Below are 21,577 nucleotides of genomic sequence, written 5' to 3' on the forward strand. Positions count from 1 at the left end.
CTGGAGAGTGAATATCCAGATTTCCTTCTGCTCTCTCATCCCCCTAACCCTGTAAAAACCAGGCACTTCTGGGCCTTGCCCTGGCACGTTCACCTTCCCTGCTCTGCACTCGCCCTCTGCCACAGCCTCCGTGCCCCACGACGAGTTCATGTTTGCTGGTCAAGTCCAAGCTTCTCAAAGGCCTGAATTTTTCTCTCAAACCTGAGTTTTTAAAGTTTTTTTACATAAAAATGTGCCAGCAATGAACATCACCAGAATTAACACTTTTTTTTTGCTTGGTGTCCGTGTTAAACCATCTCACAACAAGCTCTGTGTGTTCCTGTGCCGCTGGCACGGGCTGGGCTCGGGGCAGTGCCAATGCCACCTGCAGTGGCGTCCCTGGGGCAGCAGGAATGTCACCCATGTCACACCTGTCCAGCCCTGCAGCCAGGAACCAGCAGGGCACCAACCCTGCCTTGCTGTGTCACGCTGGAGAGTTTCTTGCAGCCCTCTGTCCTACTGAGCCCGTTTTAAAAACGCCACTGGCTCCAAACAAATTTTGTCTGACAACTGACGGCTGATCCACTTCTTAAGAGGAAGGGATGGATGGAGCATTTTGGGTCTTCCTTTTTTAAAGTTTTGGTTCGGTAGTGAATTTGTTACAGCACAGAACATAGGCACGGAGTGATTTTAAGGAGAAAACTCGAATCCCAGTTGCTGCTGCCGTATTGAGGGGCGGTGGCAGCTCGCCTGTGGGGGCTTGTTTGTTTTGCCTCGGAAATGAGCGTGACTTCAGTGCTGTCAGTTCCACAGAAGTGATGCCATGAGTCTGTGTAAGCACTGGCCTTGCTCACAGGGCACAAATTCTGGGCGAGGTTCAGTGGTGCTGCTGTCCTGGGGTCGGGATGGGGCACGGGCAGCCGGACCCTGCAGGCTCCACGTGCCTGTGCTTCCCTTCCCCACCAGAAACAGCCCAGGGGAGGGAAGGGCTCAGGCTGGGATGGAAGCAACAGCCCCAGATGAGCAGAGGTCAGGGGTGGAAGGCAACAGTTCCTATTCCACCTGCGGCAGCTGGGTGGATGGAACCACCTGCACCTCCTCCACCCCGTGCTCTTTGCACGTTACAGATGTTTACACCTTATTCAAACAACTGTGTATTTTTTCTGTGCAGGTACCTCGCTTTCAGATTTTCCAGTTTCATAATATTGTCCCTAATGATATGACTTCCTATTAATATTCCTAATCTGATTCCCTAGTATGATTTCCTATTAATAAGGTCACTGGTTAGTAATATTCTGAACTAGAACTTTCCTTAACGTGTGGCATTTAACACTTGTCAACTGAACATAACAATAACAAATTAATAAATGCAGACCTTCTAAAACTGTAAAAACCACCACAGAAAGTAACTTTCATTTTCTCAAACACCCATTTTTATCTTCTTCTTTTCTTCCCCTTTTCCCCTTTGGGGCTATGGCAGAGGAGAACAACAGATGGTTATCAGTCAAGAGTAACTAGGGAAACAGCAAAACCTGCCCCAATTGCTATGGAGACAGCCATTTCTGTGCTTGGTATGCACTATTTGTTACATCAGCAACCAGAGAGAGTTAAAAAAAGAAAAAAAAATGTTCTAAAGCACATGATATTGAAAGGAAATCTCGTGTTTGTGTGTATTTGTCCTTGCAGCAGGAGGAGTCTCCATGTTCGTTTGCCACTCAAGTTTTGCTTTAAGCTGATATTTTGGTTATTTTGTGACAGCAGCATTTTGGTTTCTGAATTAATGTAATACAAATACTCAGAGTAAACACTTAGTAATTTTCAGTAGTGTGGAGAATAATTATTCATAAGCAGCTCCTCCCTTTCAAATCAGATATTCCTCCCTCCTTGAATTTAACAACCTGGCAGCTCAGGTTGGGTACGAAAACTGGAGACAGAGAATATGAATCTGCCCAATTATTTCAGGCAGATGAGCTGTTTCTGCACAAAGCCTCAACAACAGCTTTTGGCAAAACCGCATCCTTGGGCAACAAAAAAAAAAAAAAAAAAGGAATTTTGGAACACTTGTAAAAATCTCAGAGTGAGACTGCAGCTTGATCACAACAGCTGTATCAATCTTTTAAATTTTTTAATATAAGCAAGCTCTTATAGATTTTAGTGAGGCATAAATAAAGAGTAAAAATTAAATGGGAAAAAATGCATTAAAAGCTACTTTGAAAGAACTTCACATTATTTCAATTTAATTGAATTTAATATTACCTCAAAGCACCATCTTTCCCCCTTTATTTGGGCTTCCTTATCAATTAATACAAGGATAAGGACTTCAGTTTGGTATGTGGGAAATTTTCAATAGATGTGTTGGTGTGACTTTCCTTAGATATTTTAATATTCTTCAAGTTACATAAGGGCAATAAATGTTATAGGGTGTCTCTCTAATTCTGACAGGTTATGGAAGAACTTAAATACTAGAGTGCAAACTTTACAGGAAATGGATGACATAGAACCAGCAAGTCTGTAATAAAAACAAAATGAAAAAGGAAATGCAAGGGAAATATGTTGTCCAATGTCTAAAAATGATTCTATAATAATTTACAGTGCATTTACCGTCCTGTGAAATCACTATTGAAATTCCTTTATATATTTTGGTGATACAATGCCTTTAACATGGATACATCTAGTTAAAAATGCAAGTCTTTCCTTAAAGAGGAAATGGCTTTTCTTTAATTTTGTATCTGCAAGTGTAGATCCTATCTATAACAGCAGCACAGTGATTTTACATCAGTAACAGTAAACCTTAAATATGCAACTATTAAAACATTGCTTTTTTTATGCTAAATGTGAAATATGAACGCTGTATATTACAGTAGTCATTAGTACTTTTATTTAAATATTTAACTAGATTTTAGGCAAAACACAGAGGTTATAGTAATTTAACTACTGTCACTTTATAATTAAAAAACAGATTAGCACTTGAGCTCTGCAGTGGCCTTGGCAGTGTTTGGACATAGGAAAAAAATCCCTTACTGAATAAAGTACAAAACCCTGGTTATAAAGTCCATTATTGTTAAATGTTGATGCTTGAAGGGCCTCTTCTTTGTGAATGTGAGTGTGGCTAATTGCAGAAAAAAATGCTGAAATCTCATATATAGTTGGTGTGCTGTGAAGAAATCTTGCTTGTAATACAAATGTAGAGTTTTAAACAGTAATTTTTAATGTTAATTTAAAAAAATGTATCATTTCAGTTTTGATAAATTTTACTCTGAGTGAATTCAATTCTTTAATATTTTAGAACAGTTTTGTGTTTAAATAAAAAAATCCTAAAGCTAGTAAGATGATAAAATTATATCAGCTTTGTTGCCGGGGATTTTTATCTCTCAAATGCATTTGAAAATTAAATATTCCTTTTTGTTGTGAGCAAAACCTTCAAGGCTTGGTATTTAAAAGATTATTTCAAATGGCAAAAGAATATCAACCTTGTAAAACCATATTCCTCCTAAACAGTATTTGAAATTTAACTCTTATTTATGATAGATAATGCACCAGTCTAAATGGATAAGCCAGAGTTACACTCTGTCAGGGAAAAGATGCTTTAAACATTTAAAGTGGCATTTTAGCCAAGCCATAGATTCCCCTGTGACATAAATCTGTTAGGATGCAGCGTTATTTCTCATTTCTTAGAAACATGGTTTGTATCTAAGTTGTTTTTTTGTTTCCTTTAAAACATCAATTTTAAGTTTTATCAATCAGTCAAATATAATGTAGTCGCATAATTTTCCTGCTTTCCAATAAAAAACTGAGAGTAGTTACTGAGTCCACACTAGAGCCAAATTACAGTAATACATACGGTTTTATGTATTATAGCTCTGCCACGTGAAAGATGACTTTTCCTCTAAAGACTTTTATAAATTCTTGGATTGTTTATAAGCATTTGTCTGTGTCACACTCTACCTAAATCCCATTTGCCCATTCAATATTTTCCTTGCTTGAGTGCTTTGCTCTGCTCTCTGAGGTCTTCTGGTGCTGCTGTTGTTATCTCTCGGCATTGTCTGGTTGCTAATTGCCTGTCACGGAGATCTGGGATCCCTGGAGCCTCCTGGGTGAGGTCAGGGTGGATAATTCAATCCCAGGGGAGCTGCTGGGTGTCTCCCCCTGGGATCTCAGCTCACTGACTTGTTCTGACGACGTCACCCAGCCCAGCTCCAGGGTTTGGGTCTGCTCAGCTTCAGTGCTTCGTGTCTAATGCATGAGAGATTCAGCATTTAAGCCAAACACTTCGGCCCAAGTCAAAGTTAGGTATCTGTGTAACTCAGCAAAATTTGAGGGTGTCACACAGCTCAGTTACTGTGGTTTCATTCATCCTTCCGCAGCTCAATATTTCTCTGTGAGAATGTTTTTTGGTCAGAGGCAGTCAAATCACTTGGTAGGTTTAGATAAAGTCTGAGCCTAGTGCTGTATTCCTTCGAAAGGCAGAGTAAATGCAGGTATGAAAAGTGATTTTGTCCCTGTATTTTTAAAATTGCCTCTTAAATCCGAGTTTGTGTTGTCTGACCTTTTACCAGCAGTACGTTGTACCGCTGCGTGCATAACAACTCATTTGTAATCTCAAGGAAAAGATTTTCTAGAAAGGCTATGAGTGCTAATAATAGAGACAAGTAGAGGTGGCATCTAAATTTGAATCAAGGCTTCTGCAGCCCAAGACCATTTCCAAAAATTCAGGTGTGTCTCAAGTGGCTGACCTGTGCTCCGTGTGCCCAAGTGCTCCGTTCAGAACGGAGAGATGGGAGCAGTGTCACAATGTTCCTCAGGGAAATGCAGCTTCCACCCGTTCTGAAATATTGGGGTTTTTTTTTCTTTTCTTTTCCTTTTTTAAGTTGAAATTTTACCTTCTCTGCATACACCTAATTTTATTCGAGTAAGATGTTCTTCTCCACAAATGTTAGGGATGTCTGTTCAGCCCCTGGAGGAGCTGCATGCACAGCCTGTCTGCACTGGGTGTGTGAGCTGGCTGCTAGTCCACATCACAGGGGGGTTGTTTTGTCTTCATAAGCATAAAAATACGTGCTGAACACCTTTGGCTTTCTGTAAGACTTTATTTAAACTTTTCCCAAAACTTTAAACTTACCACTTTGTCTTAGAAGGAAGACATTTAAACTCTCAAATTTCTAGTCTTGACTGAACTGCTCACCAGGGTGCTGTACAGATGCAGAGAAATAGGATTTCCATCTTTACACACAGAGAAATAAATAGGGAGGCAGAGGGTTTTAAAACCGAATTTTAGGACAACTAGCAGTTCTCTTCCTTTCGAGAAGAAATTCTCACGTTTCAATGCAGCTGTATGTTTTGGAGTGATAGATACCAGGAGACACGAGCTCTGTGACAAAGGAGCATTAAACATGTGAGTCTCACCCCAGAGACTGTGAGGAATTGGTTCATGGGCCACAGAATCAGGGTGTATCGCTAATGAATATGTTCCCTATTTACTGATGGTGCTGCTAAGTGTGTGTCTTTAGAGCATTGAGAGGTTTCCCTTGCTGGGATCCTGTGCATCGATCACACACACTAAACCAGGTTGTTGGCAGTGGCATGACTGGACCTGTGGAAATATGATTGAAATGGTCATTATGCTTTTTTCAACAAAAATCAATCTATGAGAGTAGCAGGGATTTTTTTTTAAAAAAACAGTACCCACCGAGGAATCCCTTTAATCAAAAGGCTTTGAGACTAGCACACTGTGGGTTTATTTGCTTATTTTAGTGTATTTGGCAGAAAAATCAATATCATAGTATAACTCCAATAAAAACCGTGCAATATGTAGTGCTTCCTGTAAAAGGACAGGGAGAGGTGATTCTCAAGTTGAGGCTCCTTTCTTCTCATCACGTTAGTATCTGCCAACCTGCTTCATAAAGCTAAGTGTAAAGTACTTAATCATGCAGACAGCACTGTATTTAACTCATTTGAAGTTTATTCCTCTTCAAAATGCACCATCCCTTCTGTTTGAGCAACAAATTTTTGTCAATTAAACAGGGATATCAGGACAAGTCTTGTCAGCAGTCAGAAACAGAGGTTTTAGGATCTTTCACAGGTGGTCAGAGAAACAGAGAGAACATAAATATGTATGATACATTTACCCAGACACGAACTCCTACACACAGAAAAATCCCTTTTTGGAGGATTGTGCATCCCAGTGTCTGTCAGTATTGGAGACATTGCTGCAGTTTTGCCCAATTCACCAAGTTCTCCAAAGTTAGCTAGCGCTACGAGAAACCTTCATTTGGGTTTTAGGGTTCCTAAGGATTTTAGCAGACCTTACAGTGTGAGTGGGTTTTCCTGTACTTTAACTCATAAAAAACACAATGTTCATTGATACAGACTACATCACAAAGCGTGAGTTTCCCATGGTTGTCAAAGATGAACATACCCAGGATGCTCAATGTTAGCAGATCAAACTCAGTCTTTAGAGGGGTTCATAAAGATTGTATTTGCTCTGTTTGTGCTTTATTGCTGTATAATAAAAAGATTGCTGCAAATGTCCATTTAGACCAAAAACCAGATACAGCAAATAACTGGAAAGTAGTTGGTGAAACCATACAACCATAGCATACATGGGTGTAATGTATTTGCTATAGTTGCATATTTTTGAAATAAAAATCAGAAACTACAGTGTAATTCTTTGTATCTTTATTCAAGATACTTTAGCCACATAGTACAAAACATCTCTGCCTCACCAAATCTAAAGTTTATGCTGTGCAAAGGGCATAACAGGTAGAGTAGGAGCTTGCATCTTTTTTTTTCATTAAATGCAGATATTTTACTTGCATGTGACTAGATCTGTAATTTTATTTCTTTAAGTGTAAAATTTAAGGGATCAGATGTCAGAAAATGTGATCACTGAATTTTAAATTACAACTTTAATTCTTTTAAGCAGAGGAGACAGATGTAGCTGTCTTGCTGTATCCACATATATTGCAAAATACATTTAAATCATGTGCATACAGGGAGACAAATGAGAGAACTCCACCATCCAAATATTAAATTACATGTTTTGAAGCAAAATAGTGTTTTAAGTGTACGTGTGTATAATGCTTTTTGTCACTGGATTGCTCTCCCTGATGCAGTTAGACAGAATCTGTATTTAGTCAGAAATCTTTCAATAGAAAGGGCTACCAGATGGGACCAGTAACAATGCAGAGAGGCATCGAACCACCACAGACATTTGGTGCTTAGAATAATAAAAAGACTATAAAATTAGATTAGTTGAGTCTAATTTGGAATTGGTATATTCCCCATGCACTCTCACAGCTCTTGGGTAGATAAAGCCTGAAGATTTAGTACTGTCAGGACAGAGGACTCCAACTTCCAGTAAAAGAAAAAACGGCATTCTGGGAGGTCACGGAGGGCAGCCCAGTGACCTCCAATGATTTACAGGCCTTTAGCTTAATGAAATTGTTTCAGTGACATGACGGTAAAAGCTCATAATGGATTGGATGCCCTAATGTAATGAAATTACTCCCTTCTGCCTTAAAAGAAAAAAAAAAAAAAATAAAAGGAAAGGAAAGGAAAAAAGAAAAAAAAAAAAAAAGAAGAAAAAAAAAAAGGCGCAATTAATATTTACTGAGACCTGCCAGGCTTCAGTGTGCGGGAGCGTGCAGCGCTGTCAGACAGCCGAGCAGCCCCGAGCAGCGTGGCAGCTGAGCAGGCGCTGCCAGGGGGTGGAGGGACACCTCGGTGACGGGGAAGCCCCAACCTGGCGCTCCGAGCCAGCCTTCATCCTCTCCCTTCCTTTCTGCAGGCAACTGGACAACAACCAGATCAGCTGCATCGAAGATGGAGCCTTCCGAGCCCTGCGCGACCTGGAGATCCTGTGAGTTGACTCGGTGCCGGGCGGTGGGGAGGGGTGGCTGTCCCCGCGCTGCAGTGCTGGCCGGGCTGGGGGCTGCACAGCCTCGCCGCCCACCTCGGCAGGTGCCATCTCACACTGGCCCCGGGCTGGCGTTGTTTGTTGCTAATTAAACCGCAATAGACGAGCCGTGCCTGCCGCCCGTGGGGAGCGCGGAGCTGGCCGCGCTTCGGCAGCGTTCGTGTCCGGTGTGCGAGCCGCGGCCACAATCCTGCCCGGGGCTGCCTGCTGCCTGGCAGGGGACGGCTGACAGGTCCGTGGGCAGCGATATTAGGGCATACGTGACCGCTGCCCCTAGACAAAAGCTGTTTCAAAGGTGTTTGGCATGTAAGAGGGAGGAGAGACGGGCGCTTGGCAGGCTTGTTCAGTGCAGTCATTGGCTTTTGGGGAGGATCCTTCTCCCGGGGCTGAAATAACACCACGTTGTGCTCTTCATGTACCACAAACTTTACACGTAGGCTGTTAAAGCTGCAGCACATGCTGAAAAAAAGGTCTTGTCAGTGAAAGCTGACTCCGCCAGAGAAGCGGTACATTAGATTTAGAACGCTGTCATTGTGATGTAAATCCAGTATTATCCCGAACTTGGTATCTGAGCAGGTAATTTGCTTATTACTAATAGTAACTTCGTCACTTAAAGACCTTTCCCAGAATAGGTTTTCACGATATGAAGTGCCGTAAAGCTTTCCCTGTCACCCGAAAGTTAATCCCGCAAAGCTGAGTGTCAGTCCTCGTGAAAGCACATCATAATTCGGAGCCCAGATGGAGGGGGTGCGAAGGGACACACGGACCCCTCCGAAAATCAAACCTCGTCATCCCCCGTGAGTGAATGGGAGAGCAGCCCTGACCCAGTGCACACCTTCCTGCAGCCGGGAAGGCCTGCCCAGGCTGCTGCAGAGCTTGCCCTTAAATTCCATGGGATGAAACAGCAAATGGTAGGTGGATAAAAGAAGCACCTGCCGCAGACGGCGGTGGCACCTGGAGGCTCGGCAGTCACGACGTTGCCTTGGGCTCCGGAGGGGAGGCAGAGCAGCGGGGGCTGAGAGGCAGCGCTGTGCCGCACGCCCCGGGGGGCTGAACACATCTGATAATGCACAGGATTGTTCCCGAGGGCTCGAGCACCTCGGACCGATGCTCCAAGGACTCCTGCCCTCCGGGACAGCAGCAGCGCAGCTTTCGGAGGGACCCGCTGCTGGCCGTGTCTGTCACGGCCCCTCTGTCCCCCAGGCCGGGACCCTGATGTTGATCAGATAGTCCGTGTTGTTCATGTTGAGCTAGCGGAAGGTTTCTGCGGAGTTTCTTATCTGGGAACTTGTGTTACCAAGAGTATTGTTTGAATTCCGTAGTAATAGCGCTTTTCAGGAAAAGTGATGTGGTACCACTGTAAAATTTTACTTCTCTGTCAGAATGAAAAGTCTGCTGTGTGGTGAAAGAAAAGAAGAAAGAAGGAAAGAAAGAGAACTCCTCTAATACTGGCTTTTTTTTCTTTTTTTTTTTTTAATGGGCCGATTTTCTTTATCTGCAGAGAGTGAATCAGTCCTCCACTGACAGCAGACTGTGCTATAACTTTCACTAAATAGGCTGGACAATAAATGGAGCCCTTTTTTGCAATATACAGAGTTCTGCAGGCTCTGCAGAAGTTGCTAGGAATGCGTTCCTTCTCCCCAGGATGTAGTAAATGCTGAATTAGTTTATTTACATCTCTGTTTTTAATTGGTTACTTCTATGCCAGTTATTTGTGGGTGGGAGAAGATGAGGACATACAAAATAGACCGTAATCAGTTCTTTAGTCTATTTTTAAATTTCAGCGCAGACACACTGCTACAGGAAAAAAAAAATCAATATTAATTCTAAAAGATGAGAAAACAGATTGATAGTATCAATTTCTAAAATTATTTTACTTGCGGTCAAAAAATGCATGTTTTATACTTCCAACATAATCTGAATTTTTCCCATGTTTTTCGTCAAAGAATGTCTGAGAATTTAATCTATCAAAATAAATTTGCTAAATGCCCCAGAGAATATGATATCTTTAGTTTTGAAACAGTCATAAATGTTAAAATTTAAAGCGGTCTGATCCATCAAAGAACATAAATAAGTGAAACCAAATTTCAGCATTTCAGACCCACTGTGTATTTTATGCAGATATATTTTAACATATAATGCAGTATGTAGAAAATATTCAGTGATTCTTGCAAAAAAAAAAAAAATCTAATTATCTCTTTGAACAGTTTGCCAGAGTACCAAATAATGCATTTCTTCTTTATCTTACTGTAATCTTGTGACCTTTCTGATACTCAGTGTTTCCATTCCTGCACTTTCCTCCTCACACATGGCCTGTCTACAGAATTCTAAATTTTGTCTATAACTCAGGGCAGAGCCTTGCTCAAAAAATAAACTAGTTTCTTTAGAAACAGTTTGGCTTCTGGATTGCATGTTTCATTCACCTTGAGCTCCTCAAAAAAACATGACTGCAAGGAGCTTGGTGATTCAGTAGCTGTAGGACGAGAAGAAATTCTGGTGCAGTTATCCTTCAAAATGCAGAGCACGCCATGACCCGTGTGACTTATTTCGTCTTACCAACAAGTTGTTTTCATTTACTGTTCTCATTTTCTTGTTTTGCGTTATAAATATGTTCCCGTACCGACTGATAGCACAGAGGCAGGGATGAAAAGAAGACTGAAGTTTGTGCCTAATTGGAGTGCTTGGCGTGGTGCAGGGAGTTGTGAACTTCAGCTGCAGCTCGGAGCAGCCCTGGGTGCGGAATGCGGCTCCCGAGGCAAACGTGCTCTTGGTCACCTCTGTGTTCAGGAGCCTCTGACTTCCAATGCCACAAAAAGTGTCTCTGATTTTATGGCCTGACCCACGTAGACCCTAAAGCAGATGGCGAGTACTACTGCTGACTCTGAGTTTTGGGTTAAAAGATGCAAAAATGTTGAATATGAAGTGCGTTGGTGCCTTCTCTTGATTGTCTTTGCCTGTTCCGCAAGTCGAAAATAATGTCTGAGAAATGACCTGCAGACCTGATAGACTTAAACATCCTGTCCTGGTAGTTCTGCATTGGGGTTTGTTCATTCTTGTCTCAGATTTTCTGAACAGATTCCCAGAAAGGAGCCCCAGAAGGGCTTGGTTTCTATCTACTGGAAAAATGGGAAATTTTCTTGTTGACATAATTCCTGGGTCCCCTTTTATAAGATGATAAAACATATTTCAGAGGGCTTGGTCTGGCATTTCAAGACGTAGAAAGGTGTGTGCAACAATTGAAACAGCAATAAAATGTAAAATGGGCATTATTCATAAATGAGTGGCAAGAGTTATTAACTGTCTTATGACTTGTTGGCATAGAAATGTACAGAAAGGTTGAAGAAAATTGGTGGGAAACCTTGACTAATTAAAAAATTTTAGTAGGAGAAGGTATCTGCTCTGCTTAATTTTTACTTACATCCTGTGGCAATATCTGGCAATAACAGTATTATTAAGAAATAACTATTACTGTAGCTGTAAGTATGATTAAAGGTTATTAAAAAAACCCTCGAAACCAAACCAAAAACCCAGTGTAGTCTTCAAAATGATCAGCTGCTATTCCTTGTGGTGTGGCAATACACTGTTCATATACTTTGTAGGTTAGAAGTTAGTCCATGGTTTAATTTCCAAATGCCTAAAATTATGAAGGATATGGGATAAAAAACATAGGGGGTTCAGAATTTCACCTCCAGTCTCTTAGGACACATGAATAAAAGGAATTAATTTCAAGATGGTTTAACAAGCTCAAACTGGATAAACCGGTAATATTGAGTGCCTGAGCATATTATTGTCATTAGACTGGGAGGGCTGAACCATTTTTCTCAGTAAGAAACAGAACTCAGTTTAGTAAAAAGCCCATTAATTTATTTGTCATTGTTTTGTCTCTCTGGGGTGACTGGAAAACTGTGCGGTGGCATGAGAGTTGTACTGTGTGGACAGCACAGAAAGAATTACGAGTCACTGTTGACAACTTAGGTGGAGTATTTTCCTCTTTTTTATATTGTAAAAGCTGTTTTTCTACTGCTTTATAATGATAGCCAGAGGGTCCAGAGCTTGAACACATTTTGTTTGTTGCGTAAGGTTTTATCATACCAAGAGGTAATCCTAGGAGGCCCGTGGGTAGTATTCGTTAAAGAAGGCAAAACGGGTTCTTGCTGTACAGCGCTGGAATGATTTGGGGGTTTGTGTGTTGTTAGCCACATTAATTGTAGGTCTTTCGTATCATGTGGCTGGGTCTGAAAATCCTCCCTCCTGAGTTTCACCTGCTTTTGGAATGCATGAGCACTGTCTGCCATTGGGTCTGTATCCGCACACGCTCAGGGATCCACCAGTCCACTTTGGGTGCCTTAGTGTGAAAAATCGTGCCAATTCATCTACAAGTTATAACAAACAAGTGCAAGTATAGTCATCCAAATATTTGTGACTTCAGTTCCAAATGAGCCCTACATATGTTATGTTAAAGAGATAATTTCTTCTGATTGCAAAATGTAATAAAGGTAAAGAAAAACGCACCACCTTTCCTTTCCCAAAATCTTAAAGTAATGGGAGGAATTTAAATTGTTCTGGCAGTGTTTGTGTGCAGAACCTTTTCTCTCCAAATATTTCTGCCACACTCTTCTTTCCTGCTCCATGACAAACCCAGAAAGCCACAAAGCTGCAAGGGCTGTGCCAGTGTTTTTGAGCTCCGATTCGGCCCCGAGCTGTATCTGGTGGGACACAGCCGGTCTGTCACACCAGCCTGGCCTGCAGCCCCACTTCTGTGCATTGTCTGCCACATCCAGGCATTGCAAGCATTTCACCAGTGGGTAAAAACTGGGATTGTTCCTGCTGTCCTTGTTTGGATTCCATATGTCCCTGTTACAAACGATTCTTTCATAAAACGTTTAGTCTGTGCAGTTTCTAATAGAGATGTCGTGGATGAGTGTGCTTATAACGCACACTGCCTTTTGTCATAGCAAACTTTTAAGAACTTTTCTGAGCAGGAATCAATATTCTGTGCTACGGCCAGGATTTAATTGTTCCTGGGGTTGCCTCTGTATGCTGAACACTCAGTTGTATAGTCAGTTTTACTTATTTGCGAAATGCTTTTCTGGGCATCTCTTAACTAGGTAGAATATTTTTATTTGCTTTCACAACCTGGAGAGACAGGGAGCGAAAATCATGACATAATTCTAAATATATGAGGTGTCATTGCTTAATGAAAGCCTGAAAATGCCACACAAATGTGATTTCCTTCTCTATTTCGCTGGAAATTACGATCGGTTGAGGCAATCAGGATCGAATTTGAACTCTGTAAATCATGTCCCTATAATTGATACCGAAATACCCAAATACAGTAATGAAAATGAGAATTCTTTGTCAAATGATGTGCATAGCTAGTTTACTTATACTTGAGTACAGTGAAATTTAAATTATTGCAGTTTTTGATTTATGTTTCTTGTGGTTTGGGTTTTGGGGCTTTTTTTGGGTTTGTTTTGTTGGTTTGTTTGGGGTTGGGTTTTTACCCAAGGGTGTAAATTAGCTCAAATGTATGCAAATTAATAAAAGCAATTTAAAATCTTTACCTATTTCATCAGCCAACATGAAAAAATGATACGTTTAATAAAAAGTAGTGGGAGGGAGTAACCACTGGCAGTGTATGAGTAATTGAAGTATGTACCGGCTTGGTAAAATTAGGTGATAAACAAGGAGTTTGGCATTTCTAGGAGTATCCACAGTTTTCTACGTTGAGCTTGTCTCACAGACAATCAAGTTATGCCAGAGGAAGTCAACAGCTGGTTTGGCAATAGAGAAGTGATGTGCCCAGGGTGTGGAGGTATCTGTAGAGAAATGGGAATTTCCCTTCTCTTCACTCTGTTATTTATTAGACTGTCCCTTATTTTCTTTTGCCATTCTTCCTGCTTCCTGTATTGCTGTCGGTCTGTAAGGGAAGAGGAGATGCTCCCTGGCTGTGGTTGCTACTAGGTTTTAGTTACATAAATAGCCAGAGATAAGATTAACTACACAAATTCCCTTTTTTTGGTGAACTTTTAGAAAGTGGAGTGCCTCCCCAGTGGACCCTAGGGAAAGAAGATGCATGATCAGTGTAACAAGTTGATGGAGGGAAGATGGGGTGCATACGTGGTTGCTTGATAAGAAATGTTTTTATTTGCTAATGCATGTCCGTGGGAGATTTGGTGTCCCTGCTCAAGATGTGGAAATGAAATCTGAGATAACCTCTGTTGTACAGCAGATTACAAATGGGAGGTTGGTAGTACGGCACGGTGAAAGGAACACTATCCAGATGGCACCATGGTGACAGGCTTTATATCAAAGACCAGCCGAGACAAAATAAGAGTGGCTAAGAGAGGGTCTCTGAAAATCACTGGTGCCTGTTACAGATGTAATGTAACTCTCTCTTTATGGGGAGAATATATTTGCATAAATTCGTTGATCAATGGTTTTGCTAATCCTGCCGTATTCCAGGCATGTCCTCTCAAATTGATGAACATTTCTATAAGTCCTTGGTCTGGATGCCTAATTATGTTACATATTTAGAAAGATGGATTTTTCCCTTCCTGGAGCATATGTAGTAGTTGAACGCTGCGCTCATTCTCCTTCTTTGCCCCATTAGGTTGGAGGGTTTTTTCCTTTTAAGAATAGCCTGGAGCCGTACAGGCTGCAGAACATATCAAGATAAGAGCAGTGGCAGGTTAGAATTATTAGTTTCATGAATCACTGACCAGCATGCTTTTTGAGGAAGCCCAGTTTTATGGGTTGTGTCGTTTAAGCCTGGTGCTGCAGTCGCTGCTCAGAGAGAATCCAAAGTCAAAACTCCAGGAGATACAGAGGTTTCTGGCAAACCTTCTCTCCCATGATATTAATTGTTTCATTTGCATGCTCTGCTCATCTTGTGACCTGCCCTCCCTCCCCTTTGACTAATATAGTTTCTTCGTCAGTAATATAAAAGATGTAGAACAAGCATTTTGACTGTTGAAAGTCAAGTGAATGTGAACGACTTAATCCAGAGGACACTCAGCTGAGTATTTACTGCTGATGTGCAGCTCAACACCTTAACCAAGTGTTGAGCTGAAGAGTAGGATGGAATAAAACTCCTTGCTGCTGAAGTTGAGGTGATGAGACACTTCTGAGGGAACGTGACGAGCCCAAGGTGGATGAGCCGTCACCGTATGCCGTACTCTGCATTCATTGTTTCTGTGACTCCCCAGAGCAGCAGGATGACGATGCTCTGCACATGCATCCGGGAGCTGGATGTGGTTCTGCTGGCACCAGTGCAGCCTCCGTGGCAGGGGGGAGGCTGCATGCCGTGTGCACCACAGGTTCCTGAGATGCCACTGTCAAATATCCCGGGATGTCCTCAGCCCTCCTGCGACACCGTCCGGGCTCCAGGGCTGCTGGTGTATGTGGGATCTCCTGCTTCCTCTGGGCTCGGTCACAACAGAGAAAAATGATCAATACAAAAAACCATTTCAAAACACGTAACTCTTTCCCTTCTTATTTTCTGTGCGCAACCAGAGGCATTGTTTGTGACCAGTAGGGGTGTAGATGGTTTGTCCTTCTCAGGGGTAGCTTTTGTCCCTCTGCTGTGCTAAGTACAACATAGACAAAGGCTCGGGGCTGTGGCCAAACTTTATTCAAGGGAGGACTCAGAAGCCTGAAAAGAGGGAGTAAAACTGTGATGGGAGCTCTGTATACCCGGATTGTTGAGCTCCCAATTGAAGCAAGATGTCAGCTATTTTACCCTAAATTGTAGCTGCAGGGACCAGGGTACTATGTATTACATATTACTGGCATTATCCAGTATTTTTAGCTAGGACAATAATATTGTGCCTGTAATACATTAGAAATCAAATCATTAATATGCATATAGTTACCTTTAAACTGCTTGAAAATGAAGTAGGTAACTATATCTGCACCTGAAAAAAATGCATTAGTAAAACCTGCTTCTGATCTAAAGATCAAATAGTGTCTTTTTTCTTGCTGTTCAGAAGGTTATGCATATAATGTAGGTATATATGTGAGTATATGTGATGATGAGAGCATTTTAAAATTAGGGTTAAAACAAGAAAAATAATTTTTAAAAGTTAAAGGAATAAGATTAATGTAAATTAGATTTTATTTACATAGCTTATGTAGTCCTGGGTTTAAGAAAAAAAGGAAATTAAAGAGCTGCTTGAAAGATGGAAGTATAAAATAATGTCAAACTCATTTGAAGACAAATAATCACAGTTTCTACGTTAATTAAGTTATCATAAACGAAGCAATTTCATGTTCACTGGTTCAATATTTTTGAGGCAGAATTACGTTTCTTACATCTCTGTTTTGGGGTGAATAATCTGAACGCATTGGTTTTAGACTTTACGAGTGATGGATAGCCACGCTTGGGACATCTGCGCATCCTTAGAAACAAATCTAAAAATGCTGTAAGGCCATCCAGAAACCTTTATTATGATGTACCATGTTGCTGGAGTGTTTTAGAGATACCTGAGAAAATAGCATGGTCAGTTGAAAAAGCCTCAATGGCTGCATAAAGCCATTGATGGAAAGGATGTCCAGTTGTGCCATTAACTTTTTAAAATTGCTTGTATCCCCCTTGTCTTCTCATCACTGGGTGGGGTGAGGCTCTTGGTCTGCAAGCACCAGACTGTCGCTCGGAGTGGGGCTTATTTGAGGGGAAGGAGAAGAGAACGCAGTGGAAGCCGGGCTGACGGCTGTGCTGGAGGGGTGAAGCAGCACAGACTGGGCGAGATCTCTGCGCCACCAGAACCTTGGGTTGTGCGTGACACCAGCAGGGCTTTGTTGGGAGAAGGGAGCGTGGGGCAGCGTCCCTGGTTGATGGCTCTGAGCGCTGGACTTGGCTGCTGCGGTCGATGGAGTGCCGCAATGCAGCATCTCTGCGACGGCGCTTTGGAGGCCGCCAAAGCCCCCGTTGGTGCAGGAGGCGGTTGTGGGCTGGGCGGGCTCTGGGGAGGGGGAGCCCACGCCGCAGCACCCACGCTTCCTACTGGCTCCTTGGGCAATTCCAGCGGTGTCTTAAAAGGGTTGGGTCCATCTCGTCTGCGAGACATCCCGTCTTCCCGTCCGCGGGAAGGGCGTTCGGAGCCAGGTGGGGCACTCCAGCCGAAACGGGTAGGACAGACCCTCCACAATGGCAGGTATATTTTCTTTTGGGTGCATGCAGAGATATAGCCATGTGTGGAGAACTGTTGACTCCTTTTATTTAGCCAGTGCTCACGCTTGTAGAATATTCCTGAACACATCATGGGTGTGTCGAATTTTTTCTGTGTATGTTTTACTTTGCGCTTTTTCACTGTGTGGACTGGAGGCAAATGATACAGTGTGAGTATTTGCTATTCAGATTGTTATGGTTTCTTATGCATATTGCGTAAATATATATACTTGGTTAGGCATTGCTTCCTTCGGGCAGGTGGAGTTTGGGAGAAATGTAAAAATTGGAAAGATAGGCATTTTTAAACATTGACCTTTTCTCTTGTGTGATACACACAAATACTGTCTAATGCCTTACTCAAATAAAATCCTGATGGAAAGCAGATCCCTTTCCAGCTTCACCAAGAAATGCAATTGCCCTTGTCTAGAAACTACATGTAGTCTTTGTCCTTTTGAGGCATTTCTTTCCTCTGTAAATGTAACTCGTCCTTAACAACTGCTCATACATGCAAGTCTAAATTCACAGAGTGTGTGTATCACACATTCCCTCTTTCATTCATGTGGATTTATATTAGCCTGTATTTTAGTCGTAATTTCCAGCATGGATGAATTGCTGATAGGGGCATCACATACCGTTAGAATATAAAATTATTCCTCAAATACCTTCTCAGTCTCTTGCACTTTGGGGAGGCAATTTTGGAAGTAAAGATGAAGTGTTCTCTCTTCAAGAAATTTGCTTGTTTTCCCTCTTCTGCTGTCCAAAGCCAGGAATTACCTGTGCATCTCTGTGACGCACCATGGCCATTGTCCTCTCACAGGAGCTGTGGAAGATCTCTTCCTGCTGCTGTCTCCCAGTGGGAATGCCAGTGGCCTTGGGAGCTATGAGGGGCAGCTGAGACACTGAAGTCAGAGTGGCTGCTCTGGCCAGAGCAATAAGGGGCATTATTTTGTCTGCAGGACCTGCTGGTTCTGCTGTTGGCGGAAAATTGAACCCAGGGATCCTGGCCGCCCCTTCTCCGTGGATTCCCATCGCCGCCTCTCACGAGGCGTTGGTAGAACCTTTCACACCAACATTTGGCTATACTTGCAGCAGTGCCATGTCACTGTGGGGTCGGTGGTTCATCCCCCTTTGTTCCCAGCGGGCAGCGCGGGCCCCGCAGTCAGTCCCGCAGGCGCTGCCGCATTGCGGCACTGAGGCGGCCACGGGCTGGCACAGGGACCATCCCAAGGATTGCCACAGAGCACCAGCAGTGGGTGCAGAAGTCCATTTTTGTCACTTTCCCTACCTCAGAAAAGGCAACTAATTTCTGTCTGCCGCTCGGAACGGCTTTTCTGTTGGTGGTGTGTTACTGGGAGGAGTATGGAAGGCTGCGTTCGTTGGGGGAATGTGTAAGAATACAGGCTGTTACCGTGAGGCTGTAGCATTAAGGCTGCAGTGTACTAAGGACAGGGCAAATTAAAACACGGCTTTGAAGAATGATACCATTCTTTTCTGGTCCAATGTTAATGAATTCCTTCAGAATGTCTTTTGGTGAAGTCCTGTAAGGAAATAGTAACACTCAGCTGACTGGATGCTGAGACATTTTACCTTGGAAATCTCCGTCATTAAAAGCCATCAGCCTGAACAAATGATCAAAGTTGCTTGCTCCTTTCAAATTTTGGAGTCGAACTGTGTTAGTTTGAATTGGTTTGTGTTTATAAGGCTGTTTCAGCTTCAGAAAGGATTAACTTGAAACAACTCTCTAGGCAGGGACCTGAGAAACTGCTTTATTTTGCTGAGGAGCTGATGGGACAAATTTAAGGTTTGTATAATCTGACTTCATGTTGTTGATTCTTTTTCCATAAATTCACTCTGGTAGGCTTTCAGACCTCTGTATGCATTGAGAACCCAGTCCTGTTTCCATTGATTTTGTCAGGAACAGCACAGAATCCATAAACCACAATTCCTGACATGCATGCAGTTGGGTGACATCAAAAGCTATGTTTGGTAAAAAAAGACCCCAAACCATCTCTGCTTAACACTGAATTTATATTAAAGTGAAATAATTGTATTGTAAATTTATTGTATTACTCTAATTGAACAAGCGGTTTTCAAAGGAATCTAGAAAAGAAAATTTTGGGGAGTTTAAACGGAATGCAATTGTATTTTTGATTTCTGTGGTTCCTGTGAAAATCTGTGCCTAAATAATTTGATTTCAGGGACTAGATTCACACCCTGCTGAAATGAGCAGTGGGATTTGCTCTGACTTCAGCAAATGTTAGTCTGGGTATTGTAACAATTGGACTTGTTCCCGATGGTTCTAGGCAATAATATCAGCCCTGAAATTTGGTACCATAGAGAAACATCAAAACCACCCTAATGATGCAAAAGATTAACTCAGTGTTCTCAGAAACACTTTTATTTCTTTTAGTCCGAATCAAAATTCTGGATGTAATTGGAACTTAGAGCCACAGCAGGCATTCCCAATACAGTGAACTGAAAATTGTGTAGCCTTTGGGCAAAGACCTGAGAAAATGTCTTGATTTAAAGAAAAAAAAAAAAAGGAAAGTCAATGTTTCATTTGCTATTTTTGAGTTTAGAAGAAAAACTCATTGGAGAATTCTTCATTCAAAAATAAGGCAGTGGCAGAATAATTTCAGCCTGCATTCTCTTGTCTTTGCACCAATGCTTTTATATTTTAACTCAGGCTGAATGGAATTTGTATTTTCTGCCTAGAATTAAAGTGCCATGTAAAAGATTGAAAAGCTGATTGAAACTTCTCTAAAAAGCTTTTTCAGCTCTCACGAGGCATAGATGTTAGAAAGAATCGAGAGATGCAACTGGTACATGTATTTTGTACAGCTGATAGAGGTGATTTGATTGTGTGGGAAAATTGCAGTGTCTTCCTGTGCACAGAAACAGCAACTTCCTCTAGGGGAAGCAGTAAGACATTTCATCTAAGACCATGTGAATGACATTCTTGATTTAACATCTAACGAAGTACACAGTCTAAATTTGTACCCACTTTCTCGGTATAAACTTTATTGTGTTTTCTTTTACCTTATCCTGTTCTCTGCTTTATCTTGTTTCGGAATTTTATTTGTTTGGGTGTTGGTGTGAGTAAATTCAGGCATAATGATATGTATGGGCATATCTAACATAAATTCATGGCTGAAGGTAGCACCAGAAAGGTTTGGCCATACGTCACCAAAATCCCTAATTTTGCTCATGCTTGGTTTTTTCCTGGTCTCTTGCCCATTTCCACTGATGCCTAGTCCCAGTCTCTTTAGCTGGATAGTTTACCCAACATTTTCTTGCTGCAAGTCCTCTTCTTCCTTCTCCCCTGCTCTCAGCCTCTGCTCCTGAGCTTGCCCGTCCCAGAAATTCCAGCCAAGGCACAGCCAGACTCCAGGAAGTATTAATGCAGTAATTACAGGATTTAAGTTAATATACCCTGAAGTTATCACTGTGGGCAAATGTGATCATCCTTGCCAGGTTCTTGCCAGGTGTCAAAACAGGCCTTTCGAACAAATAATCTGTTTTTATAATAACTCAGTTTCCTTAAAGCCTGATGTTTTTGAAAGGAATCTCACTCCTTCAAGGGGCAAAAAAATCTGCCTTAAACATCTGGCCTTTATAATAAGCTTAAATAGTTAAAGCCTGACAGTTATATGCAAATTAAAATTAGCCACAGATTGGGAAGAACCAGACAATTGTAGCAGTAAACACTGTCGGCAGTTCTGTGCATAATTCTGTGCTAAGCTTATTTACTTTATTTTTTCCATACATGTCTAAAACAAAGTTTTTCTTTCCTCTGCATCCTTGAGATATTCATATTTCTGATGTCAGCTTCCCAAGTTAACGATGCCGGAGCCTCTAGCGTTGCTGTGATGAGAACATTTGCGAACACATTGTCAAAAGACTAATACCAGAACAGAAACCACAAATTGGCAACCAGTTATTTTTATTTCAGTGGCTTCTCCGTGTCACCTGGAGACTATTTAGACCATTATTTGCCTGGGCTAACGTTGTGTTTAAAAATAGCGCTTGTCTGGTGCCAACTCATTTTAGAGTTGGGTACAAATATTGAGACAAACTCCCAGCTGTTACTGCTTGTGCTGCTAATTTGAGGTGTCAGCTCCGAGCTCTGCTGCTCCATGTCAGTGAATAAGGCCCCTTGTGAGATCATTATGTTTTCTAACAGTGCCGAGTAACGGATTAATCAGTGCAGCATCAGTTGCTTCCATTATCTGCCCACATGGTAGTTGTGGGCTTTAACTTAAACAGCCTGTGGTGAGATCAAGGAATTGAGTACAAGAGGCTCTCAGGGCTCACCACAACTCAGAGGAGATGCAGTGGAGCTTTGGGCATTGACTAACGAGCAAACCTTGGATGCCTTGAAAGTCGAGGGTGACTGCACTGCACTCAGTGCTGAGGGATGGAGTGCCAAAGCCACTTTGCTTTCTCATCAGAGGCCATAAGAAACAGTAAATATTTAATTCAATGCAGATTCCTCCTGACCCGTGTGAAAAATT

The 21,577-nt window shown here is 42.0% G+C and overlaps 1 protein-coding gene across 1 annotated transcript in view; it reads left to right on the plus strand.

Annotated features, from left to right (window-relative positions):
- SLIT3 (slit guidance ligand 3) overlaps positions 1-21,577 on the plus strand; it is a 474,694-nt gene that overhangs the window by 257,962 nt on the left and 195,155 nt on the right. The window contains exon 7 of the mRNA XM_066197152.1: positions 7,766-7,837. Coding sequence (XP_066053249.1) covers positions 7,766-7,837 — 72 coding nt within the window. The remainder of the gene's footprint in view (positions 1-7,765; positions 7,838-21,577) is intronic.

The sequence above is a fragment of the Chamaea fasciata genome, unplaced genomic scaffold, assembly GCF_029207755.1.
Source record: "Chamaea fasciata isolate MVZ Bird 193981 ecotype frontalis unplaced genomic scaffold, bChaFas1.0.hap1 SCAF_15, whole genome shotgun sequence".
Taxonomy (NCBI): domain Eukaryota; kingdom Metazoa; phylum Chordata; class Aves; order Passeriformes; family Sylviidae; genus Chamaea; species Chamaea fasciata.